Source organism: Neomonachus schauinslandi, chromosome 2 (genome assembly GCF_002201575.2).
Source record: "Neomonachus schauinslandi chromosome 2, ASM220157v2, whole genome shotgun sequence".
In the NCBI taxonomy this organism is placed as follows: domain Eukaryota; kingdom Metazoa; phylum Chordata; class Mammalia; order Carnivora; family Phocidae; genus Neomonachus; species Neomonachus schauinslandi.
The window spans coordinates 144,179,804-144,205,158 of record NC_058404.1 but is presented as its reverse complement, the minus strand read 5'-3'; the positions used below and the strand labels follow the sequence as shown (position 1 = coordinate 144,205,158).

The 25,355-nt window shown below is 41.7% G+C and overlaps 1 protein-coding gene across 1 annotated transcript in view; it reads right to left on the bottom strand.

The window, feature by feature from the left end:
- The window catches only part of BTC (betacellulin), a 43,363-nt gene extending 31,757 nt beyond the window's left edge, over nt 1-11,606 (bottom strand). Inside the window, exon 1 of the mRNA XM_021702361.1 lies at nt 11,358-11,606. Within this exon, the coding sequence (XP_021558036.1) occupies nt 11,358-11,421 (64 nt within the window). The 5' untranslated portion in view covers nt 11,422-11,606. The remainder of the gene's footprint in view (nt 1-11,357) is intronic.
- Nucleotides 11,607-25,355: the final 13,749 nt, after the last annotated feature.

Here is a 25,355-nt window from a genome sequence, read left to right as displayed (position 1 = left end):
CATTACATGAGGGATTCATGACATCTACATGACATCATTTGTGATATTGAACTTGGCCACTTAGTGAAGATAGTGTGTGCCAGACTTTTGCACTGTAAAGTTACCATTTTCTTTTTCCTGTTCATGCTCTATTCTTTGGAAACTAGCCTACACTCAAAAGGACCTCCTACATGGGATAGTATCTACATATATTATTTGCAATTACTCTGTAAGGAAAATTTGTTTTTTCTCCTGGAAGGTCTTTAAAAATTTAGATTCATGGGAACATCTCAATCAGATTTTAGTAGGTCTGGGGAGAGGCCTGATAATTTGTACTTTTTACATTTCTTGGGAGAGCAATCAGATTTGGGGTCCACTGCTCTAATTTGAAGTCAACTTCCATATTTCCAAATGCTCATAAGACATTTGAAAGTCTCAAAAGCATTTTGCATTCTCACCAAAAGAAAAAAAGCAGCTTTCTTTCATATACGGCACCATAAATTCTTTTTCTCTCTCAGGTTAGCAGTCTTGGAGACAGCTTTCATTCCTCTTTCCCCTTTCTTACCTACACATGACTTGTCATTATATCCCATAAAATCTTACTGAGAAGCATTTATTGGATTTATTTCTGTCCCTCCATTGCCTGGTCCAGACTTTCCAGGCTACTTCCTAGCCTAGAACAGCTGCTTTCTCTTTACTTGCTCTTATTCGTCCCTCTTCATCTGATCCATTCTGCACATAAAAACTAATCTTAAAACCACTGTATTCCCTGAGGCACCTGGGGGGCTCAGTCGATTAAGCGTCAGACTCTTGATTTTGGCTCAATCAAGAGTGTGAGATCGAGCGAGCCCCCTGTCAGGTTCTGTGCTGGTTGTGGAGCCTGCTTAAGATTCTCTCTCCTTCTCCCTCTGCCCTTCCTCCCTTCCACCCCCTGCTCTCTCTAAAAAAGCAAAACAAAACAAAACAAGTCACTGCGTTCCCTGTATTAATCCCCTATTGAAAATATTACAATAGCTACTCATTATCCATTATTATTACACTCCCAAGAAGGAGGCCCTCTGACATGAGTTAGGGACAAAACGACGTCTTTAGTGTTAGAGAATGGAGCTGTCATAGAAGAGGGGTGGCGGGGTGGGGGGAGTCAGTGAGAAGAATAAAGTTCATTAAATTCGTTTCCTTCTGTTTTTCTCTGTGGTCGAGAGTTAATTCTCTTGAATTGGTCCTCTTGGATTAGTCTCTTTCTCCAAATGCAATTGCTACTCTAAGATGGGCCTGGAGCTACCTCGTGATTATGAGCCACCCGCAGCCTTGGAAAGCCTAGCAGTACATGGTTAGGGGCCACAAAGCAAACCGGTCAGCCTGTAATCTTAACTTAAGCAAGGTGAGGCCAGCTCTTCACCAAGCTACAGGGCACACAGGAAAATGGAATCTGGATATTTCTCCAGTATTCAAACAAGTTCCACAGGTAGGAGACCACATAACATTTTAAAATAAAGTCTTAACCTATAACTAAATGCCTGAATTTGTCTAAATTACAAAATGTCCTGGCTCTAATTCCTAGGAAATCCTGTGAAGATGGCACTGCATCAAGAATTCAGGATCCTGACTAATGTTCTCATTCTGGAAACCAGGTCCTTACCCAGTCGATATTTCCCTCGATACCACACAAAATTAACTCTTTGTTCTAGGCATGTGGGCCTGCTCACTCTCTGCTGCACACACAAGGAAAAGGTCATTATTAATTTGTCCACCTTCTAATTTTTCTCCCATTGTTTCCTCTACCACCCTCATGGGAAAACTAACTCAAGTCCCTATTTCCTTGATGATTTTTTTTCCCAATCACTCCAGCCCATAACAAATTCTCCTTCTGAGGTCATATTTAGTTTTTACTAGTAATTTAAACTGTTAGGTATTCAACTACTATACAATGTTTCATTCCTGATAAACATTTTTGCCCAATATAACACAAACTCTTTTTGGAAAGACAGTGACATACTTAGACAATTCTCCTTAATGCTAAGCACGGTATTAGACACACTTTATAATAGTATTAGACACACTTTAAAATAGCAAACAATTTTAGATATACCTTCCTTATTATTACATGTTTTAGAAATAAAGACTACTTTCCAACAGCCCACTCCCAACACTATGCCATGGGAAAGAGAGTCTTGTGTTTGGATAAGTTCATGTTTTGCTGGTGGTGGCAGTCAATACCTAAATTTCATGAGCAAATCTCATTCTATCAGGTCAGCCTACTCAGTAAAACCAGGCACAGCTACCATCTAAGTGAACAACTGCCTAAAATAAGTCATTTTTTGCAAATTCAGAGACATTAAAGATGGAATATAAAGAGTTACTGGGAAACATGAAGATTCTTTGTTTTTTATTATGGAAGCTAGTGTGTGTGTGTGTGTGTGTGTGTGTGTGTGTGTGTGCACGCGTGCGCAAAGTTTACATCTTGATCTTTGTGACTGACTATGAGAAGCGACTGGTCTAGGAGGACTCCTGTGCTATGTGCATTCAGATTCGTTTATTGAACAAATGTTTATTGAGCACTTACTATGTACAAGCACTGTCCTAGGCCCTGGGAATATAGCTGTAAATAAATCAGACGAAAATCTCGGCCATCATGGAGCTTACATTCTAATGGAACTATTAAAAGCACTATTGAAAGCATGGTTATGATGGAGCAGATTTCTAGTTTTTTCCCTTTGCTTCCAGTGGTGAATATTAAAGCAATCTCCTTTGATCAAAGCAAAAACACCAGCACTCCAACTGGCATAAGGAATGCAATCATTCTGTTTCTTCTTTTTAGCCAATACCTATGAAATAATTTTAAATTATCTACATATTCACAAAGGTGAAAATATTAATAATACATTGGACATTTGGTAGCCAATTATCCTGCTAAAATCTTTTCCTGAATTATCTCATTTTATCCTCAAAACAATCCTATATCCCTAGATGATAGGCATTATTACTGATACCATTCTGTCGATGAGACGGTGCAGCACAAGGAGATTAAATAACTTTCTCAATGTTACAAGACAACAGTATGGAACAACAACATTTGTGCACAGCTGTCTACTCTTTATAATCTGGAAAAAAACATTATTTTGTCATAAGAAAACTCTCTAAAAACAATTTCTGTTCATTTTCCCATTTTTCTGATTTTTAGAAACAAATTTTGACAGTGTGCCATCATTCATTTTTCTGTAATGACAGATTTATTTTTTAATTAAGATAATTATTTGTTTAATTTGAATAAGTGAGATAACCCCATTTTGATGAGATTGTCTAAAATATTAAAATTATCTCCTAAATATTTTATTTTTCTCTGCTAGTGTAGGCTGACTTTTGTGTCTGGTCCAACCTTAAGATGCTGGGTTTGGGTGTCAATGCCAGGCAAGTGCTGTAGAGCTTTTCACTGCATAAAACTAGGATCAAAATTGGCAGATGAATAAGATTCTATAGAGACATTTTTAGAAAGCAGATATGCATTTTGCTTTTGCAGGATTATTTTTTACATTTGTTCCTTTCTAACAAAACCAGTCAAATAGAACTCCTTTGATAATTTTTAGCCATTTCCTTTTTCATAACTAGTGGGAGCAGGAATTTGAGAAATAAAGGCAAAATAAAGTTTTTCTATCAATTGATAGACCCTGGTTACATTAAGGAAGCACCCAGAATCAAAATATCCACAATTTTAAAAATATACGGATCGTAATTAATGATTTCTTCTGTACTTTCTTGTTACCTATTATAATAGCTCATGTTTATCCAGAACTTACTATGTTCCAGGCACATTTTAAGTGCTTTGTGCTGTAATTAATCTAGTCTATATAATAGCCTTGGTTATATTACTATTGGCTTTTATAGATGAAGAAACTGAGGCCGAGGGGTTTAAACGATTTGCTCAAGATCAAGGAGTTAGTAAGTCATAGCACCAGGGGGGTCATGCCTAGATATAGCCTAGCTCAGAGTCTACACTCTTGACCACAGCATCATACCGCCTCAGGATATGCTCTTTTTAGCCATTCTCAGTCATAGGCCTGTGGGTCCTCTCAGGACCATCATCCCACCAACTGTTCACTATTGGCTGGAATGGCCTGTGCCTAGGATATAAGTAGGCAGGTTTCCTGGCTGGGATAAAGAGCCAGGAATCCAAGAGCCTGAGGCATATCCAGAGCTGGGGATGCCACAAATGCCCAGGTCGGCATCAAGGAAAGCAAAGCTGGCAGGAACAGCTAGTATGAACGTCAATGTTTTTTTGATAAGTCAGAAGCACCGGGTCCCTCTTCAATGCAATGATATGTCATTGCACTGCACTTCGGTGACCCATCTCCTCTTGTCTACCTCATTCAGCAACATGTATTTATCTACTACGATCCAGGCTCTGTTACCCCATCTTCAGAGTTCATGCTCATAAAGCCAGAAGCTTAGACAAGTTACTTAATGCCTTTGTGTTTCATATTCTCCTATATAAATGGGAATGATAATGATGTATAGCTTGTGTGTTAGATGGATTGTGTCATATGGATACAATGAGTTATTAGGTTCTTAGAACAGTGCCTGGCATGCATACGACATAGCTGCTCTCTTATTATTTTGGGTGTGAAGATCAAATGAGATAATGATATGAAAATGATTTTCCAACCGTAAAGGTCCCCCACACGTAAGGGGTTATGTGGAGATTCCACAGCAAAGGTCAAGCAGGCATCTGCTTGTGTCATCAGCAACATGTGCATCAGTCACCCTAGGAGATGGGACCAGTCAAATGTCAGAAACTCAGAATGACATCTCAGTGGGAAGGTGGTCATGAAGAAGTCAAGTCTGCATCTCCTAAAGTGCCTCATTCACCCTCTATGACAATTTCTTGACCTTTGTACTAGGCTTCCAGGAATAAGAGGCAGAGGCAAGCTGCCCTATTTTTCTCTGGAAAGACCTGGACCATGTGACTCACCCCTAGGCAGGGGGCATGGGTCTGTGCATCACATGCTTCAGTCTAACCATCAAGAAATCCAGACCATTGGGCGCCTGGGTGGCTCAGTTGGTTAAGCGACTGCCTTCGGCTCAGGTCATGATCCTGGAGTCCCTGGATCGAGTCCCGCATCGGGCTCCCTGCTCAGCAGGGAGTCTGCTTCTCCCTCAGACCCTCCCCCCTCTCATGTGCTCTCTCTCATTCTCTCTGTCTCAAATAAATAAATAAAATCTTTAAAAAAAAAAAAAAGAAATCCAGACCATTGATTGCTATGAGATATTGACATATAATGTTAGAGTTAGGGATTCCTCAACACTAAAAAGTCAGACCACAGTCAGCCTCCACAGCCGATCTGTCTCAACTTCTATAGGATCCACCACAGGTTTTTATTCCATTTAATACTGAATAGAAACCATGAACATAGTAACTTGGTTACTCCCAGCTAATGAAACATGTGTGTATTAGAAAAAGTTATAATCATCAATAAGGAGGGCATACGATGTAGTGAGCACTGGGTATTATATAAGACTGATGAATCACTGACTTCTACCTCTGAAACTAATAATATATGTTAATTAATTGTATTTAAATACAAAAATAAAAATTAAAAAGAAAAGAAAGAAGAATGGCTGAAAAAAAAAGAAAAAGTTATAACCAAACAAGACAGCAAATTACCTCACACCTCATAGAATTCAAATGGCATTTTTTAACGACCCATTAGAGAATGCCCTGAATCCAATACCTTCCTGCCACCATTTAAACACTTATTTTAAAAGCCCCTATTCTAACTGATTGCTTCTGACATCGAAGCAAACACTGAGAGACAAAGAGTAGTCTGAATCTCCCATACAGAATGTAAGAAACAGAAGTAATTAAACTACTTGCAAAACAAAAGTCCTTTGGTGAAAGGTTCTCTAGCATTGCTGGAAGCAAGTTCCAAGTAAAAAAAGGATGAAGAAGCAGGTATCTCTACATCTCTGAATTGTGTGCATGTTTTGCCAACAAGAAGTAGAACTGTTTTCTTTACTGAATCTGCTGTTGTTTTAATGACTGGACATTGTCACAAACTTGCATTCATTCAGTTAGTTAACTAATATGTTTTGGGCTCCTACTATGTGCCAGGCACTCTTTATGCATCCCCCACCCTAAAAGTAAATAAGTAAATAAGTAAATAAATTAAAAAGTACATAAGTAAATAAATGAATGAATGAAGCTATGACTTTGCAGTGGAGGAAATGTTATATTAATAACTCATCCTGTTACACTATCAACTCAAGCACTTTTAAATAAAAAAGGCTGAACACAAACATTGTTATACTTCAGTGATACTTTTGGTCACCATTTTGGAACCAGTGCCTCTACTCTCCAGGTCAGGTAAATAACATACTACATATCCTCAAAAAAAAAAAAAAAATGTAAAGAATGAGTAAAAGTACTTCGTGGCTATTGGAATTGACCTTGCTGATAATCAAAGTAGGTTATTGCCTAAGTGATCTGAATTAAGATTAAATACCCCCTCTCTCTCCAACCATCTAAAAAATACCCTATCATTTCTTTAAATTTTAACAATTAAAGATTCATTTAAGCTATTGGGAGTCCTTCTTCAACATACAAATCTGCCTGGGAAAGCTAGCTGTTATTAGCATTACCAAGCATACCCATTTTAATCAGTTGCTTTCCTCTTACAGTTTACTTTGGTGCTCTCCTAACCCTGACCTCTCCCCCTCCCCAAGATTCTTTGTGGATCTAGGGGTCTGTCATGGTAATTTTGGAAGGGTATCAGGATCATGGTCTAGGCCTAACTGCATGCAGTCTGGATTCTGGCTTGTCTGGACCCTCCTGGGAAGATGCTAATCCTAATGGAGAGTTTATAAGCATGGTCCATGGTTCAGAGAGGTGATTCAAGGTACAGCCTGATGCCTGTCCCTCTGACTGTCCCCCCCACTGTCTTCCTCATTACACTCGTGTCTATGTCTTGGCATGAGCTGACTACAATAAAAGGGCGAGAAAAAACAAGATGAGGTTCTTGCACTGGTCTCTCTGAGGACTTGAGGAGCACCCGGGTATTGGGGTGAGCGGTGTCTGCAGAGACCCTGGGACAGACAGACATAGGGACTCTCTGTCTTCAGGGCCTTTGACTTCAGCACAGACATGGGCCGACCAAAGCATCAGCAGGGGCACCTTCAGTTGGACATAACAAAGCATGCTTGCAAGTGGTGGGATCTTCCAGAATTATTTGGGAATTTCCACACAGCAACTGAGAATGGAGCAATAACAAAAATCAATTTGTAACAGCTGTTTATGTGCAAAACCTGGGATTGTGAAGAGGAAAAAACCACTCCTAATGCTCTTCTAAGCCAGAAGTATAACTGAAGAGGCGAAGCCTAAAATCTTGCAGCATTTGGGGTTTCAGTTACTTCATTTGTACAATGGGAATTTTACTTGCGGCCACCTACCTGCTTGGTAACTTGGAAGCTAGACACACAGCATGAGCACACTCATATTCTCAGGCAGAACTTAAACCCACTCACAAATATTAATGTTTTATTTATTTATTTTTTAAGATTTTATTTACTTGACAGAGAGAGCACAAGCAGAGGGAGACAGAGGGAGAAGCAGGCTCCCTGCTGAGCAAGGAGCCCGATGTGGGACTCGATCCCAGGACCCTGGGATCATGACCCGGGCCGAAGGCAGCCGCTTAACCAACTGAGCCACCCAGGCATCCCCAAATATTAATGTTTTAGATTTTAATGAGGTGGGGAACATATTTTTAGTCTTAAAATTCACTCATTTTTTAAAAGGTAGCACCTTTTTACCTTTTTCACTGGTTATGATTTCCGTTTTAGTTTTTATACAGCAACTGGATGAGAGGGAGAAATCAAAAAACAGAATCAAAAAAAGATAATCTGATTTCTTTGAGATGAAAAAAGATACTTTAAGCAAAGTTATTGCCTTTTTTTAAGATTTATTTACTTTTTTAAAAGATTTTATTTATTTATTAGAGAGAGAGAGCATGAGCAGGGGGAGATGCAGAGGGAGAGGGAAAAGCTGACTCCCCACTGAGCAGGGAGCCGGATGCGGGGCTCGATGCAGGGCTCGATCCCAGGACCCTGGAATCATGACCTGAGCCAAAGGCAGACGCTTAACAGACTGAGCCACCCAGGTGCCCCTAAAGAGAGAGAGAGAGAGAGAGAGAACAGGCAAGTGTGCAGGAGCTGGGGGAGGGGCAGAGGGAGAGAGAATCACAAGCAGACTCCCTGCTGAGCCTGGAACCAGAGGCGGGGCTTGATCCCACAACCATGAGATCATGACCTGAGCTGAAATCAAGAGTTGGATGCCTAACCGGCTGAGCCACCCAGGGGCCCCAAAGTCATTGCCTCTTTACCATATTTCTCAAAGAAATCAGCACCTACGGTTTTCTCTGTTATGATCAAGTTTGCATGAAACAAAGAGCCCATCACAAAGTAAATGAAAGGTACATAGTGTTGTACAAAAATTTCTGTTAAACTTCCCAGTGGAAATGTTAGTTAAAGATGAGTACAGTGTCAAGTTGCTAAGGATCTCAGGCTCATCTAAAGCAGCTCCTTCATTTTACAAAGGAGAAAAACAATGTCCAGAATCTTGTCATTTATGGACATCTGAGAGTCATGGAATGGTAGAGCGGGAACCAAGTCTCCTGTGTGCCCCATGCCTGTTCTCAAGGCACTCCCCCCATCCCTCCCCCATCACACACACACACACACACACACACACACACATTAGTGCATCACACAGTACATTGCTCACATTTTCTTCAAAAAGTAAACAACGTTTAACATGTGATCTAAATTAGGAATGGGACTGAAAAGTCAAGCGTGTGTGAGAGAAATCAAACCACTTTATGGGAACACTGATGCCAACAAATTACATCCTTTGGAATTTTGCATGCAGTGGAGCTTTTAGGGGATCTGGAGACTGAATTCAGTTCCCTAAGCCAAACATTCAACAGGACAGTTGCACAATCAGGTTACCTTGAATGTAACAACAGCACTGGATTAGAGTTTTGTTTTGTCTTTTCATTTCTGTCTCGTGACAAGTTTTGAGAAAAAAAATAATAAAGCACTATGTGATAGTAAAGGGGAAAGAATGTCTATCAACCTGGAATAATCACTTCTACCATGACACTTCTGCTGTGGCACAACGCCCTAATCTAGGCCTTAATTAGTTCTTAGTACCTGGGTTATACCTGAGACAATCAGGTCTTCTGGCCCCCAGCTCTGTCCCCTCGCCCCACACTTCACCCTCTATCATTGGCCTCTCCTGCCTATTTCAAATCCTATCCAGGCACCCAGACACCCACTCATGTCCTTCATGCAGCTTTTCCCACTGCTCCATCCCTCCCTGGCGAGCTAGCCCTTCTCTGGTTTTATGGATGTTTCTCTTATTGTTTCATATTGGTTAGTCTTGCATTCCCAAATTCAGAATAACATCTTTTTTAAAAAAAAAAAAAAGATTTTATTTATTTGAGAGAGAGAGAACACAAGTGGAAGGGAGAGGCAGAAGCAGACTCATCGCTGAGCAGGGAGCCCGACACAGGGCTCCATCCCAGGACCCCCGAGATCATGACCTGAGCCAAAGGCAGATGCTTAACCGACTGAGCCACCCAGGTGCCCCTCAGCATAACATCTTTCAGGCAGGACTCACGTCTCAGAATCTCTTGAGCCCTCTTCCCACCCCTTTCCCCATATACTCTAACATCTTGCTGACTATAGCAGATTTTCAGTCAATACTTTGTTGGAAAATCCAGACAAGGGGGAGGAAGAAAACGCCTGCTTCATCCAAATAATGCTTCCCAAAGCATCAGCACTGTTTCTGGACCTAACTCTCTCTGCCCGTTGCTCTTCCTCAGACTCCACATGATGCCCCAACTACATTGTCACTCACTTCTTCCTCTGCTGGGTTTCTTAAATCAGCCCCTTCTCGCTAACCATGGCCCTAAGTCAGATCCACTCACTTCCAGCCAAGGTCATGACACATTTTTTTAGCCACCTCTCCTACTCCAAGGACCATAGCCAAATGAAAGTGTCCATGTAGATTCTGCCTCTTTCCCCACCACGTGAGAAATCCAGCCTTTCCCAGGCTTGAAGGCAGAAGTGATGTCATGGAGACACTGAAGCTGTGGAGACTCCCCTCCCCCCACTTTAGCGCCTCAAGCCCAGGTGTCCCTACCCCTGAGCCCAGCTAAGACTACAAAATATTGCTGCCCCTTCCCCCTACCTCCCTCAAAATGACCATGGTGCAGAGGGGATGTCTTGATGTAGCAGGATTTTCCCACCTACATGCCTTCCTTGGTCCCTTCCCACATCCAGCTGCAAGAACTTTCCCCAGCACCTGCGTTCCAGAACTCTCTGCCAAGGCTGCCTCCCAAGGAAGCGAGGGGAACCTCTAGCGGATCCAGGCATCCTGCTCCTCCAGTCCCACCACTCTTCCCTCAGGGCAGAACCGCACCCAGTGCTCCTGAACTGAACAGCCCAAGTTTACTTTTTCTCAATGAAGAAAAGTCTCCCCCCCCCCCCATTTCATCTTAAAATAGGGAATAATGGGTTCCAAGTAAAACATCTCTGCATTGCTTAGATAGTGCCCTCAGTAAAACATGCCATTTCCCTTTCCCTATCAGCAGCCGGGGCCTAAGGTCTCAGAAGTTGTCTTCTCGGGCGCCTGGGTGGCTCAGTCATTAAGCGTCTGCCTTCGGCTCAGGTCAGGATCTCAGGGTCCTGGGATCGAGTCCCGAAACGGGCTCCCTGCTCTGCGGGGAGCCTGCTTCTCCCTCTGCCTTTCTCTCTCTCATGAATAAATATATAAAAATCTTTAAAAAAAAAAAAAAAAAAGAAGTGGTCTTCTCTCCTCCTCCAGCCCCTCCCCACTGCCCTGACAAGGGCCGGGGGTCTTACTCCACTCCTGGCCCTCCAGGAGTCGTCCCCCTGTCTCTCGCACACACCCAAGGCGCACACACACCCCACAAATTGCTCTCCACCGTGCTCGGCCCTCCCAGGCCGCATCTTAAGCCAGGGCGTTCCCTCCCTTCTGCCTCCCCGGAGCTGTCCTCCGTCCAGTGTCCCCTGCTCCTTCCTCGGTGGGCTCCGCTCCCACGCCCCTCACTCGCCGGCACCTGCGCCAGCAGCGGGGCCACGGGATCCCTTCGGCCCTCGGGCAGCCCCAGCAGGTGCAGCCCTAGGTGCCAAGCGCCGAAATCTTAACCTCGAGCTCGCCCGGGGGTCAGAGCGCTCCGCCTGGGCCCTGACAGCCCCCAGCGCGCCCGGGGGGTCCAGATGCCCGCGCGGATCAGGGTTCGCCCTCCCTGCCACTCCACCGCAGACTTTCCTCCTGGGGCTCCAGTGCCAGGCGCGCCACTTACCCAGGGCGAGGGCCAGGAGCAGTGGCAGGGAGCCGGCGCCGCTGCCCGGGGCGGCCCGGTCCATCAACCCCACGCTGAGGGGCCGGGCAGCCCCTGGACGAGTCTCCCGCCTCCTCCTGCGCCCCTTCCCGGGCCACGGGCGCCCGAGGGCGGGCCTGGAAACTACTCTCTCGGGCCAGCAGGAAATGAAACTACTTCTCAGGCTGGCACCCGGGCCCCTGGGCAGGCAACACCCCGGGCGGGCGGGCGGCAGGCTCCGGGAGTGTGGCTGGGAGGAGGGAGCCTCCTATTTATCCTCGCTCTTTCTGCACACACCCCAGCAGCGAGGCGCGGGACTCGGTGGTGGTAACCTCCACGCTGTTCCCACCCAAATTGCCCCACACCCACACCCACACCCACACTCGAGGACGTATTCGGGCTGCCCTCGGGCCAGCTCACCCACTCCCCCTGCTGGGTCGCACCTGACTCTCGGGTTCCCTCCCCTTTGGGGAGTAAGACAGGTAGGTAGGGAGCGGAGGGAATGCCCGCGGAGGGGTGGCTCAGGTGCTGGGCCTGCGGGCAGTGCTTCGAGAAGCGGGCTCTAAGCTCCTCTAAGCTCCTGCAACGCACGGAGGGAGCATCAGAGCCCCACGCGTGCCCTGATGTCTAGCTTCCCTTATTTCAACCAACTGTTGGTGTCCCCGAGGAACCAGAGCCAACACACAGTGTGGTTAACCTTAGGCATTTGACAATTTACAAGCCTTTCCTTTACATATATAATTTGTTGAATATCTGGGAGTTTGGCTCACCAAGAGCTACGTTAGAAATTTCGTTTTCTTATGTATCCATTTACTCCTTGATTCACTGCATTCTCCTTTATTTCAAAAATTCATGTACTGCATTGGATCTATAAAAATAAGGAGAATGCTTTTTGCCTGTGGCTTGCCAAGCACTCTTTCTACTTCATCACACCTCCTCTTTATGGGGAGGTGGGACCCCAGGGTTTTGCACCAAGCATTTTCTGGAACACAAAGGCACCCCCACAGCTTTCAAAGACAAGAAGCAACATCCAATGTTACCTTATGTGATTAATATGTTTGCCTCCAAAATAACTAAAGGGTACAGCTGTTTTCATGCTGATCTATATTCCTCTTGCAAGATCACTATGTAATCATGCCGCCCCCCCCCCCCGCCAGTACAGAGTTGTATTTCTACAGTATCCAAAAGTCCAATAAACATTCATTAGTTATGAAATGCAGTTCAGATGTCTGTCCTTTCCTCCCCATTGTTTAAATTAAGCAAATTATTATGCACTCTTCTTCCACAAACGACATTTCATTTCAAAACTAATTCATATTATTTTAGTGTCCCAGGCAACTGATATATCCAGGGGAATAAAAATCAGCTGTTAATTTTCGGAATCCCATTCTAGCCCCCACATGACAGCTCATAACGATACGATACAGTAGGTAGGCACGGGGTTTAGAGAAATCTAAGGTTGGGGGATAGAAGGTTACTGCATCCCAAATAAAAAGGGCAGGTGTGGAGAAGGCAAGGGATTTGGCATCATCTCCCTCCACCCCCCCACCCCCCCACCCCCCCACCCCCCGTCCTTTTCTTTTCTGATATTCTCTCCTCCCTCCAGGGCCCTATGTTAAGACATCTTTTGCTCTTAGATGGTACCCTATCAAGGAATTGCCTTGCTATCCACAGAACATCACTATTTTATTTTCCTTTTCCATAGATACTAATAAAAAATAAAGCACATCTAAGCAAAAAAAAAAAAAAAAGCTAAATGTTTGTCAAGTATTGTCAAGTGCCCGGACTTGATGTAAGTATTCATCATTCATGCCATTCAAATGGTAAATTAACTTTTTCAGGCCACTAGAGTATGAACAAGTGTAATTTAATACAGAGATAAATTAATAGCCTTCCCTAAGGGCTTTATTTAATGCCAGAAATAAAATAAGTACTCTGGAGAATATGACTTGCAAATTTCCTGGCACTGGAAGTCCGATCTCTTCAAGGTCAAGCCACTTTCCTTTTCCTTCCTTCCTTCCTTCCTTCCTTCCTTCTTTCCTTTCTGCCTACCCCTGATTCCTTTTTTCCTTTCTTCTTCCTCCTCCTCTTCCCCATCTTTCTCTCTCTCTCTCTCTCTCTCAATTCGTTCTCTCATGGAGGAAGGTAAATCTGTGATACAACTACAAACTTTGGGAGAGTTTGACCTTCCTATGGCCTCATTCAGGGAACTGGGGTGTGTCTCAATGCTTTAGATTTTAAGCTGAGCTGTTACTAAGAAAAGAGTGGGTCAAAACTGCACCAAAGTCACAAGGTAGGACTGGTATCCCCACTCTCCCTGGCCAAGGAAATGCTTGATGGTGTCTTGCCTGTGCCAGGTTTAGGCAGGTAAAACCAGCCCTCCCAAATCTGATATGAGGCTTGAGTGGATTCCTTTGGAAGGCCTTCACACGGGCATCTTCTCCCACACAGAGCAGCCTCCAGCTGTAACACTCCTCCCTGCCTCTGGACGGGACAATATAAGCTTGTGGTTATTTGTGGGACACAACACATAAACAGACACACATGTGGTGGTAGAAAGGAAAATTTTGGAATGTATTGATTCTAGGTCCACCCGTATTCTCCAAAAGATCGCCTTAAGGCAGTATAGGAAGACTTCCTAGTGGTCATTAACATTAACATTAACATTATTTAATTCCATAAGAGTGAGTGAATGAACAGAAATATGAAGGGTGAAAAACTCTTTAAAACATAATATTTTGGAATAATGATAAACATTTTGCATTGTAGATTATTAAAAATTATTAGTATAATATATGTAGAGAGCTTTCAAATACTCCACTGGAAATCACTGAACTAGTCTCTAAGGAAAACCAGTGAAAAATCGCCATCCAAAACCTGTATCCAGGTGATTTCGTTTTACAATCTGGTTTTTCTGGGAGGAGGAGATGCCTGGGGCTTTTTCCTTATCTATTTTACTGTACATTCTTCTTCAGTCTTTCAGGGATCTTTTTTTAAAATTAAGTTTGTTATTTTAGTTCCAGTATAGATAACATACAGTGTTATATTAGTTTCAGGCATACAGTAATGTGATTCAACCCTTCCATACATCACCCTGTGCTCATCATGATAAGTGTACTCTTTAAACCCTATCACCCATTTCATCCATCCCCCCACCCACCTTTCCGAAGGATCCTTTTTTTTTTTTTAATATATATGCCTCAATCTGTTTGACTTGCCATATTTTTTAAATGGCAGCTTAATACAAATCCAATAAATCTAAGATATAATCTTCTCCATGATACTATACCTATTAGTTTTAGCTCATCATTGTGATCTTTTCCTTTACCCATATTCATATAGACACCAAAAAAGATAACTTCTGATTTAAAAAAAAAAAAAATCTGGGCTTTTGTGCTGGCCCTGGTGTAGGCTAAGTAGGCAAACACCTAAGTGGCAAGGCCCTAGATATCCCAACCCAATAAACCTGCCATCGTGGCCTCATCCCCTTCTACATGGTCCCAGACACTCCTCTGAGTAAGATAACAGAGGTGGAATATTATGTACAACTGGTTTTGGAGTTTGTTCATTCTGTTCAAATTGGAGCTATGTCACCAAATGCCTGGGTCACAAATGACTCACCTTTCTGAGCCCAGTGTCCTCATTGATAAAATGATGGTAATGATTTGCAGTTTTCATATTCCCAATGATATATAACTCTAAGGCAAAGATCTTGCATATTAGAAATTATTCAGGGGGCACATGGGTCACTCAGTCATTAAGTGTCGACCTTCAGCTCAGGTCATGATCCCAGGGTCCTGGGATCGAGCCCCTCATTGGGGTCCCTGCTCCACAGGAAGCCTGCTTCTCCCTCTCCCACCACCCCGCCCGCTTGTGTTCCCTCTCTCCCTGTGTCTCTCTCTGTCAAATAAATAAATAAAATCTTTAAAAAAAAAAAAGAAATTATTCAGTGCCTTACAGTTGCCATATTACTATTAAAACCTATTTATAGGTACATAGAAAGTAAGAACTCGCTTCCTTCACTAGCCTTCTCTTACTAAGAGTTGTGGTGGAGGGAAGGAAAGAGCACCCAGCAAAGCCCTGATGGGAAAGAAACACTGAGCCTAAAATTCCATGGATTTGGACATTATCTGCCTCTTCATACTCCCTTAGGCCCTTCTGACCTTCTTCTCCCTCCTTTCCATCCCTCCTCTCTCTTTCAACTACCTTTAAAGACCAAGATGACATATAACCCAGGGTGTGATAATTTATTAAACAGTAAACAGAAAGTACTATGTTTTGAAGGTCTAAATAAATGAGCTCTCTAGTTTTCCAAAGTCCAAAGAAATAAATTAATCTTTTAAGTCAAAGAAATTAATGTTCAATGAGCTTATAACAAAGTAAGCTGACTATAAATCCTCCAGGCTTTAGATGCTCATTCCCTCTCCTTCCTCCAACCTCTTAGGAAAGAAAAAGTAGAGAGTAAGAAGTCGGAAGCAGCAAAACTGGGAAGGAGAGGAGACTTAAGTTTGAAATACTTCTTTAAAAAGATCTTTCATGGAAGCAGAATGGTATTTTCAAGGGCTGGATTAGTAAGGAAGGTGATATCCTTGTACCATGAACATTTCTCACCTCTCTTCTGTTTTAAGGTAGCAACATCAGTGTATTTGTCACTAATCTCAGTATAACTTAGTGACTCTTATGATTCCCACAAACAATTCAGTTACGTCCTAACCTCATAATGCTTGGAGTTCAAGTTTTTTTCGGAGATAACCATGTGTGTTCTTTTAATGGTAGCTTTAAATTGCTTTTATGTTTCTCATAATATAATTTTTTCCTGAAATGTTTCTTTAGCCCTGTAATATATACCTACCATCTTTTTGTAAATGTAGCATTTTTAAAACATTAAAACTGGGGGCGTGTGGGTGGCTGTCAGCTATGCATCTCACTTCCGCTCAGGTCATGATCTCAAGGTCCTGGGATGGAGCCCCATGTCCAGGTCTGTGCTCAGTGGGGAGCCTGCTTCTCCCTCTCCCTCTGCCCCTCCCCACCTCATGGTCTCCCTCTCTCTCTTTCTCGAAAAAATAATCTTTAAAAAAAAATAAAATGTTAAAACGTTTACATGTGAACGTGTAAAATGTTCACAGGTGACTTAGCAGGAAATATATCATGCCTGCAGAATATTCTACTGCTTTTGTCTTCTATTCCTGGTGTACTGAAAGTGTTTATTGTCTCTACTAATGACTACCAGAGGCCTTTAGTAATTTTGTCTTCAGCATTACCACCCAATGATGGTCCACACAGATGGTTACTTTTGAAACTCAAAGAATTATAATCCACCAATGCAAAGAAAACGAAGTGAACATCTCGCTTTAAATTTACTGTGTGTAGATTTTGTGCCCTGGGGGAAGAGAAGGATGGATTTTGGTGGACCTACAGTCTCTGCCATAGCTGGCAAATGAAAGAGCAAAGAACACAGGCGTGAATATACATATGCAGGATAATCGCATTGATTTATTGTTTTGTAAGACATTATCTACCACCAGAGAAAATGCAACTCTCACTAACCTTGGTTCTAGGCTGCAATTTTCATCAGATAATGTGGATGAAAATGCTTTGACAACTACAGAGTTAGGCACAAGCGTGAAGTGCTGTGATTATGGCTCGTTTTAGCTTCGTGCACTGAAAAAAATGCATATTGAAAATGTAAACATTTACCCCTAACAATCATAATGAATTTAGATTTTATCAGTCCTAAGCCGCATAATTTTTTGATGCTTTCCCATCTTTGCCATCGGGCTGGGTCTGTGTTGCTGCCAGGCAGCAGTTACAGGGAAGTTGCCATGGTTTGTGCATAGTCTCAGAGGCTTAAAAGAAAATCCTGTAGACCAAAGGGGAACACCCTTTTAAGTAATGCAACATCACCAACCCTTTTAAAGGCAGAAAAGAAAATAATGTGTGGAAAGACAAAAATACCGATGATTTCAAAGTTGAAAGTGCTTAGGAAAAGGAGGACTTGGAATCGAAAAAGCCTTAGAAATATATTAACCAATGTATTCCACTTATTATTTGTTCCTTTTTATGCATACATAATACTAACATAGACATAGTAATACTGGTGTATATATAGAACATATATACTAAGAATCGATTTCTATTGTGGACATTGCTGCTATAAACATTGGGGTGCACGTCCCCTTCGGATCCCTACATTTGTATCTTTGGGGTAAATACCCAGTAGTGCAATTGCTGGGTCGTATGGTAGCTCTATTTTCAACTTTTTGAGGAATCTCCATACTGTTTTCCAGAGTGGCTGCACCAGCTTGCATTCCCACCAACAGTGTAGGAGGGTTCCCCTTTCTCTGCATCCCCGCCAACATCTGTCATTTCCTGACTTGTTAATTTTAGCTATTCTGACTGGTGTGAGGTGGTATCTCATTGAAGTTTTGATTTATGGAAAGAGCCAAGATGTCCATCAACAGATGAATGGATAAAGAAGATGTGGTATATATATATATATATATATGTATATATATATGTATGATATTCCATTGTATATATATATGGAATATCATGCAGCCATCAAAAAAACAAAACCAAAACCAAAACAAAATCTTGCCATTTGCAACGACGTGGATGGAACTGGAGGGTATTATGCTAAGCAAATTAAGTCAATCCGAGAAAGACATGTATCATATGATCTCACTGAAATGAGGAATTCTTAATCTCAGGAAACAAACTGAGGGTTGCTGGAGTGGTGGAGAGTGGGAGGAATGGAGTGGCTGGGTGATAGACATTGTGTAAGACTGTACCTGTGAAACATATAATACATTATATGTTAGAAAAAAAAAGAAGATAGTAGGAAGGGAAAAATGAAGGGGGGAAATCGGAGGGGGAGATGAACCATGAGAGACTATGGACTCTGAGAAACAAACTGAGGGTTCTAGAGGGGAGGGGGTGGGGGCATGGATTAGCCCAGTGATGGGTATTAAAGAGGGCACGTACTGAATGGAGCACTGGGTGTTATACGCAAACAATCATGGAACACTACATCAAAAATTAATGATGTAATGTATGGTGATTAACATAACAAAATAAAGTTTAAAAAAATAAAGTATTGGGCAAAAAAAAAAAGAATCGATGTCTAAATAAGACTAGTGTATCTCTTTCAACTAGGGTAAAATTAAAATTCCAAGTAATAAGAAAGCATTGGTCATAGTTTAAATTTTTTTTAATTAAAGAATTCTCCTTAATTGTCATAAAATAATGGTGCATCTTATCGATGGCATTTTATATTAGATAAAACATGGCATTTTGGACTCAAAATTATTTTATTTTATTTTATTTTATTTAAAGATTTATTTATGTATTTGAGAGAGGGAGAGAGAGAATCTGAAGCAGACACCCCGCTGAGCACAGAGCCAGACGTGGGCCTCTATCTAACGACCCTGAGATCACAACCTGAGGCGAAAGCAAGAGTCGGTCCGACCATGCCACCCAGGTGCCCCAGACTCAAAATCATAAACTCCTCAGTACCCTCTAGTCTGGAGCAGCACTCCTTGGCCAGATAGGCTGGTGACTCAGCTGTGTGACTTCAGGGCTCCCCAGCTGAGCGCTCAAATGGTTTGCTAAAACTCTCCTTCACTAAAATTACGTTCTCCGGTGAATAAAATTGCCGGGGAGGCTTATAAAAGGTTCACAGTTGTTACCTGAGAAAGCTAATGCATCGAGGCATTAATACCATTTACCACCACCTTAGTTTCAATGAACTAATTTTGTACAAAAGGTGAGATGTGACAAGTAATTTCCGATTGCTACGTAAAGCATCATTAAAGACTACTGGTTGGGTTTTTAGTCTCAAAAATTAGGTCAGCTTGCCGTGGCAAAGGAATAAGAGAAGGGAGAAAGATCCCAGTAAAAGCTCAGGGGAGGGAGAGCCGAGACAATCTTTGCTTACCCTTCTTCATTTTGCTTATGGTCCACTTTGGCCTGCATGGTGAACTTTCTTCCAGTCTTCCAGAATTTCACTGGAAATGCAAACCTAGGTAACTCCACCTGGGGTAGAGCTGACCCTGGGCAGAACAGGCCTTTCTCCTCTGACCCCTATTCAATCAGGTAAAATCTGATTAAGATGAGCATTGTAACCGTACGAGTATCTCCTACTGATTTTCTAAAGCCTCCTCTGTGTAGATAATATGCAAAGAATCTATTGTTATATTTCTCATTTAATTTTCATCATAACCCTGCAAGGTGTTACTTCTCCCATCTTAAAGATAAAAAAAAAAAAAACAACTAAGGCTAAAGTAAGTTAAATGACTTGCTTATGGACACAGAGATGGGATGTGACATAAATAGGCCTCTCAGGGCCTATTGGTTAGAACTCCAGACTTTTCTAACATAAGATCAGGCCTCTCTTTTCGTTTGCAAGCTGTGGAGGTAAAATAAAATCAGAGGGGACATAATAGAGGTAATAACATACTTGCATTCTGGGGGTGGTGCCATATATCCTGATGATGGAATCTTGTAGGCCCTTGATAAGCTTTCCTTCTTCACCTGAGCCTAGATGTGGGAGGTCTGCATTGGTGGTATGACATCCTACCACTGCAACCACAATAGAAAAGTATTTAACCTTCTTAAAAATCTTAGACCAACTTTATAGCCTACAACAAAAGGTAAGACTCCGTAAAGCTGGATGAATCTGGGTTTGAGATCTTCTAAATCCAGATAACTAAAATTCAGAGGACCTTCCGGGAATAATCTCAATGACTAATTCTTCCTCCATTAAGACTCAAAGTTTCTGAAAAACCTGTAAGAAAAATCTAGAAAGTTTATTATGCCTTCCAGCTTCTAGATTAGTTCTCAAGAAAAAGAAATGTACTATAAAAATTTAAATATGGAAACAAAGGAAAATATATCAAATGTCAACAAACTCCTGGTCAACTGAATTGTTACAATAATTAATTCATCAGTTGGTTACTCTGTTAGTAGACTGTCCTGGGGAGCTTACTATGAACCAACCATAGTGAAACTAAAAGATGATAAATACAACCGTCTCTTTCGTACTTTTTCTCTAGGTCACATCCTGATCCTGTCCTTTGAATTTTATCACACAGTTTTCAAGAGGAAGTAAGGAGACCAAGCCCAGGATCAAGAAAGCCATTTCCCCCAGATATAGGGTAAAGCTGGCCTAGCCTGTCTACCTCCTTTACTCTGTACCATATCTTGGTCTTGCAACACCTCAAAGTCTTCTCCAAACTAGTACACAGTACCATGAAGAAAACAATACCATTGATCCCTTGCTCCTCATCTAAAATCTTCACCTCTTAGCATGGCGGCTCACTTGTGATTGTTGGGGGGACCCCATTATATCTTTGACTCACCTCAACATTCCTCCTTTAGAATGTAGTACAGAGGGATGTACAGAGCACCCTGTAGAGATGAATGTAAGTGACCAACACTTAATCCATCAGAGTTACTATAAATTCCGTGAGAAAAATAACTTGGAAGAGTTTTTAGGCCACACTATGTGCTAATGTTATAAGCACAAAAAGTAAGTTAAAAAGTTAAAGTGAGGAATACTACAGTCTTGAAATTTAAATCTTAGGGAAGGATACAACCTTAGTTCAAATCTTAGCATTGTCCCTTATCAGCTATCTGACTTTGGGCTAGTAATTTAACTTTTCCAAAGCCAAAGTTTTGTATCTTTAAGTTGAAAATTATAGCAGAACCGATTCACAGGGTTCCTATGAGGCTTAAATGGGATATTTCATATAAGGCATGCGACATGGTGGCTGGCATATGCTAAGTACTTAATATTAAGTATGATGATGATACTCAAGATGGCTTCCACGTTATCCCAAGATTTGGTGCAATTATAGCAATCACTGGTATGGGATTTTAAAACGAAGCAAGCTTGTTAGAAGAGGAGGTAGAGATTTATACCTCTTTGGGAATCTCAGATCCTAAAAGCAGAGGCCTGAAGCATGGTGGAAAGCATTAATGGTAAGGAAACGGGAGATAGAGGAATAGAAGTTAACATTATTGTGGGAATATCTTGCAAACAATTGGCCAGATAGAGAAAATTTTCCTAACCCATGTAACGACAAAATTGTCCGAAAAAAACTTTTCACTCCTCTCGTCCCTATATTCCAGTTCATCAAATAGATATTTTAAATGTGTAGGCATGATGTGAGGAAATGCTGGGATCCCCAAACAAACACATTCGATATGAGGGTGTTCTGGCTATAGCATCTTTTTTACCCAGCTGTAGGCACACTCATTCTGGATAAGACGAATGTTCCTGTCTTCCCTAGTTATTCCATAGGTCCCCTTCACAGGTAGGGGAGAAATTTTTTTTTTTCAGTTAAGGGTACATAAGTGCCTCATCCCTCTGCTGGAGTAATAGTAACAACGAACACTTAGTGATGCTTATTGTGCACCTGGCACGATTCTAAGCACTTTAGGTGCACTCACTTTTTAAGTGCTCACCAAATATATTGTGAACTATGCATTATTGTCATTCTCATTTCTGATAAGGAAACGAGAACACAGAAGTTAAAAAGTTGCCCCAAGTCACATAGCTGACTTGCGGCAGAGCGATGTTAGGATATGTTCAAATTCTGAGCCCTGAGCACACTCTTCAGCTCCAATGACCCAGAAGAGTAAATCATTGGGTATGACTTTAAGCAGCTCAGATAGTAGTGGTGGGTGAAGTCAGTCCTATAGCCACTTGCTGGAAGTCTCATTTGGGAATAACAGCGTATCTAATGAGTTCTTCACTTGACTTCCCGAAAAAATTGTGTCTCTTCAAAATATAGAGGAAGAGACGCGGAAGGATTGCTGCTTTGTGTGTAATTCTAACTCACAAGGTGAAATTGGTTGAAAACTTAAAACAAAATAAAACATAGGAGAAAAATGACTACGCAACCCTAGCATTAGTTATGGCCACATGGAGAAGGACGAGCATCAGCTATGTAGCCCCAGTTGAAAGAAGACAGGCTTTCAAAGGCATATTGGAGACAAACAGCCATATTTATAGGGCTTAAGAAGCTAAAAAGAGTGTCTGCTTTAAAAGAGTTAAAAGCAGGGCGCCTGGGTGGCTCAGTTGTTAAGCGTCTGCCTTCGGCTTAGGTCATGGTCCCAGGGTCCTGGGATCGAGCCCCGCATCGGGCTCCCTGCTCAGCGGGAAGCCGGCTTCTCCCTCTCCCACTCCCCCTGCTTGTGTTCCCTCTCTTGCTGTGTCTCTCTCTGTCAAATAAATAAAATCTAAAAAAAAAAAAAAAAAGGATTAAAAGCTCTCAGAAAACATGACTCCAATTTTGTAACCTTAACAATTTTAGTTAAGAATTCTATAAAAGCTGGAGGGGAAGTCACATAGTCAAGTGCAGATAAGAATAACTATTACAGACCTGTGACGACAGCATCTGAAGAGGCTGAGATACAGGAAAATGACCTGGGGGGCGCCTGGGTGGCTCAGTCGTTAAGCGTCTGCCTTGGCTCAGGTCATGATCCCGGGGTCCTGGGATCGAGTCCCACATCGGGCTCCTTGCTTGGTGGGAAGCCTGCTTCTCCCTCTGCCACTGCTCCCCCTGCTTGTGCTCACTCTCTCTGTCAAATAAGTAAAATCTTAAAAAAAAAAAAAAAAACAAAGAAAAGAAAATGACTTGGGACCATGGAAAATTTGCCCTAATTATGTTCATAATGAAAATAGCAAATGGGAGCATGACCGGTTGCTCTGTGCCAATGGTATAAGACGTATCTCACACACACACATGCACACACACGCGCGCGCGCGCGTGCACATATGCGCACACATTTTCTTAAGCTTTTTAAAAAACTGTGTATCAATGCTACATTGGTTCAGGTGTACAACGTAGTGATTAGGCATGTCTATACCTTATGCTATGCTCACCACAAACACACGCACATTTTTAAAAGTTTGTACTTTCGTGCTATGGTGAGCGCTGTGAATTGTGTAAGACTGATGAATCACAGACCTGTACCCCTGAAACAAATAATACGTTATATGTTAATTTAAAAAATAATAAAAAAATAAATAAAAGTTTGTACTTTCGTTGTGATTTAATTTTTCTGCCAAGGAGAACAAAAGAGGCAGAGAGGGTATTTGAAGAAGTATCAAAATCCGAGATGAGTGCAGAATTTCCTTCTTTTTAAAGGCTGAATCGTATCCTATTGATATGTATGTACCGCGTTTTCTTTGCCCATTTATCTGTCAGTGGACATTTAGGTTCTTTCCACATCCTGGCTGTTGTGAACAGAGACACAGTGAATATAGATATGAGCGCTACTATCTCTTTGAGGTCCTGATTTCAATTTTTTTGGATTAATACTCAGAAGTGGGATTGCAGGATCATACAGTAGTTCTATTTTTAGTTTTTTGAGGAACTCCTATATCATTTTCCATACTGGCTGCACCATTTTACATTCCACCGACAGTGTGCAAGAGTTTCAATGTTCCCACGTCCTCACTAACAATAACCGTCTTCTGTTTTTCAGGTAATAGCCATCCTGACAGGTGCGAGTTTCTGTACTATGCAACAACACGGATACACCTTGAGGACGTAATGCTAAGCGAATTAAGCCAGTCACAGAAAGACAAATACTGCATGATTCCATTTATAGGAGGCATCTAATATAGTTAAGGTCATAGAATCGAGGAGAGGAGTGGTGATTGCCAGGGGCCGGGCTGAGGGAGAGATGAGGAGTTACTAATCAACTGGCATAAAGCTTCAGTTAATCATGATAAATAAGCTCTAGAGATCCGTTGTACAACATTGTATCTACAGCCAACAATAGTGTATTGTTCCCTTGAAATTTTGTTAAGAGGGTAAATCTCATGTTGTGTTCTTACCACCATAAAATAAAATGTAAAAAGGAAAAAACACCAAAGCCAATATAGGGATTTAAAGAAAGAGTTCCCCAATCCTTTGATGAATTCAAGTGTTTTGATTCATATGAATTATATTCCAAAGCACAGGGGTCGGGGAGAGGAGAGGACGAGCTATTAGCCATCTATGTGAAATCCGTTCCAAAAGACAAGATAAGGAAATATATTTTAGTGATCCCAAAAGGGAAGAATGCATATCGCCTCAATGATAGGTTGCTAAACTTAACCAGACTGGTGAGAGTTCTTGCCTCTGTTTCATAAATAACAGTTCTTTTTGGGTTGTTTATCCATAAGCAGAGAGGACAGAGGCGAGGAGGGACGTGGGGAAAGTAGCTTGCATGATAGAGTTCCTCAAATTTTTGAAGAGTTGTCACATAGAAAATAAATTCTATTCAGTGTCTTTGGTTGCAACAAGGACCCAGGGGTTAGAGGCAGATGAATTTGGATTCAATAGAAAGAAGATCTGCCTAAAATTCTAATGAGAGAATAGATTCCTCTGGGAAATAATGAGTTCCCTGGCACTGGAAATGCCCGTGCTGTGTATTGAAAAGGAAATTCAAGAATTTCATCTCACTCCGAACCTGGAGGTGCTGAGATTCCAAGACAAGATGACCTTAAACAGCCCCTTTCAGCCATAAAATGCGAATACAACGTGTCAAGATTTCTTCTTTCAACATGGTTTAAAATGACCAGATGGTCACTAAGAAACCGTTTCTGCTTAAATCTGCCATGAAACTAGACATTTAAAAAAATAATTTAAAAAGCAAATTAGCATATAAATGGCTAAGAATTCCCCATATTCTAGATGATCTTCAAATTGCGATTTAAGACGAGTACTTTTGGTTTATGGCCCGTAATATTTATATGCTCACCTGCTCCCATGGAAATACAAAAATAAATATTGAAATGTATTTCTTACAAATCATGGTCTATTTGGTCTCAGCAGTACAACCGAGCAATTTCTGCATTCTTATCCTATCAACAAGTCCAAGGTAATGGCGATTATCCAATCATTTCAATGTGAGTTGCATAGGTTACATTTCGACACAGCCCACATCACCATCTTTCAGCTATCTGGAATATATTTTTAAGTA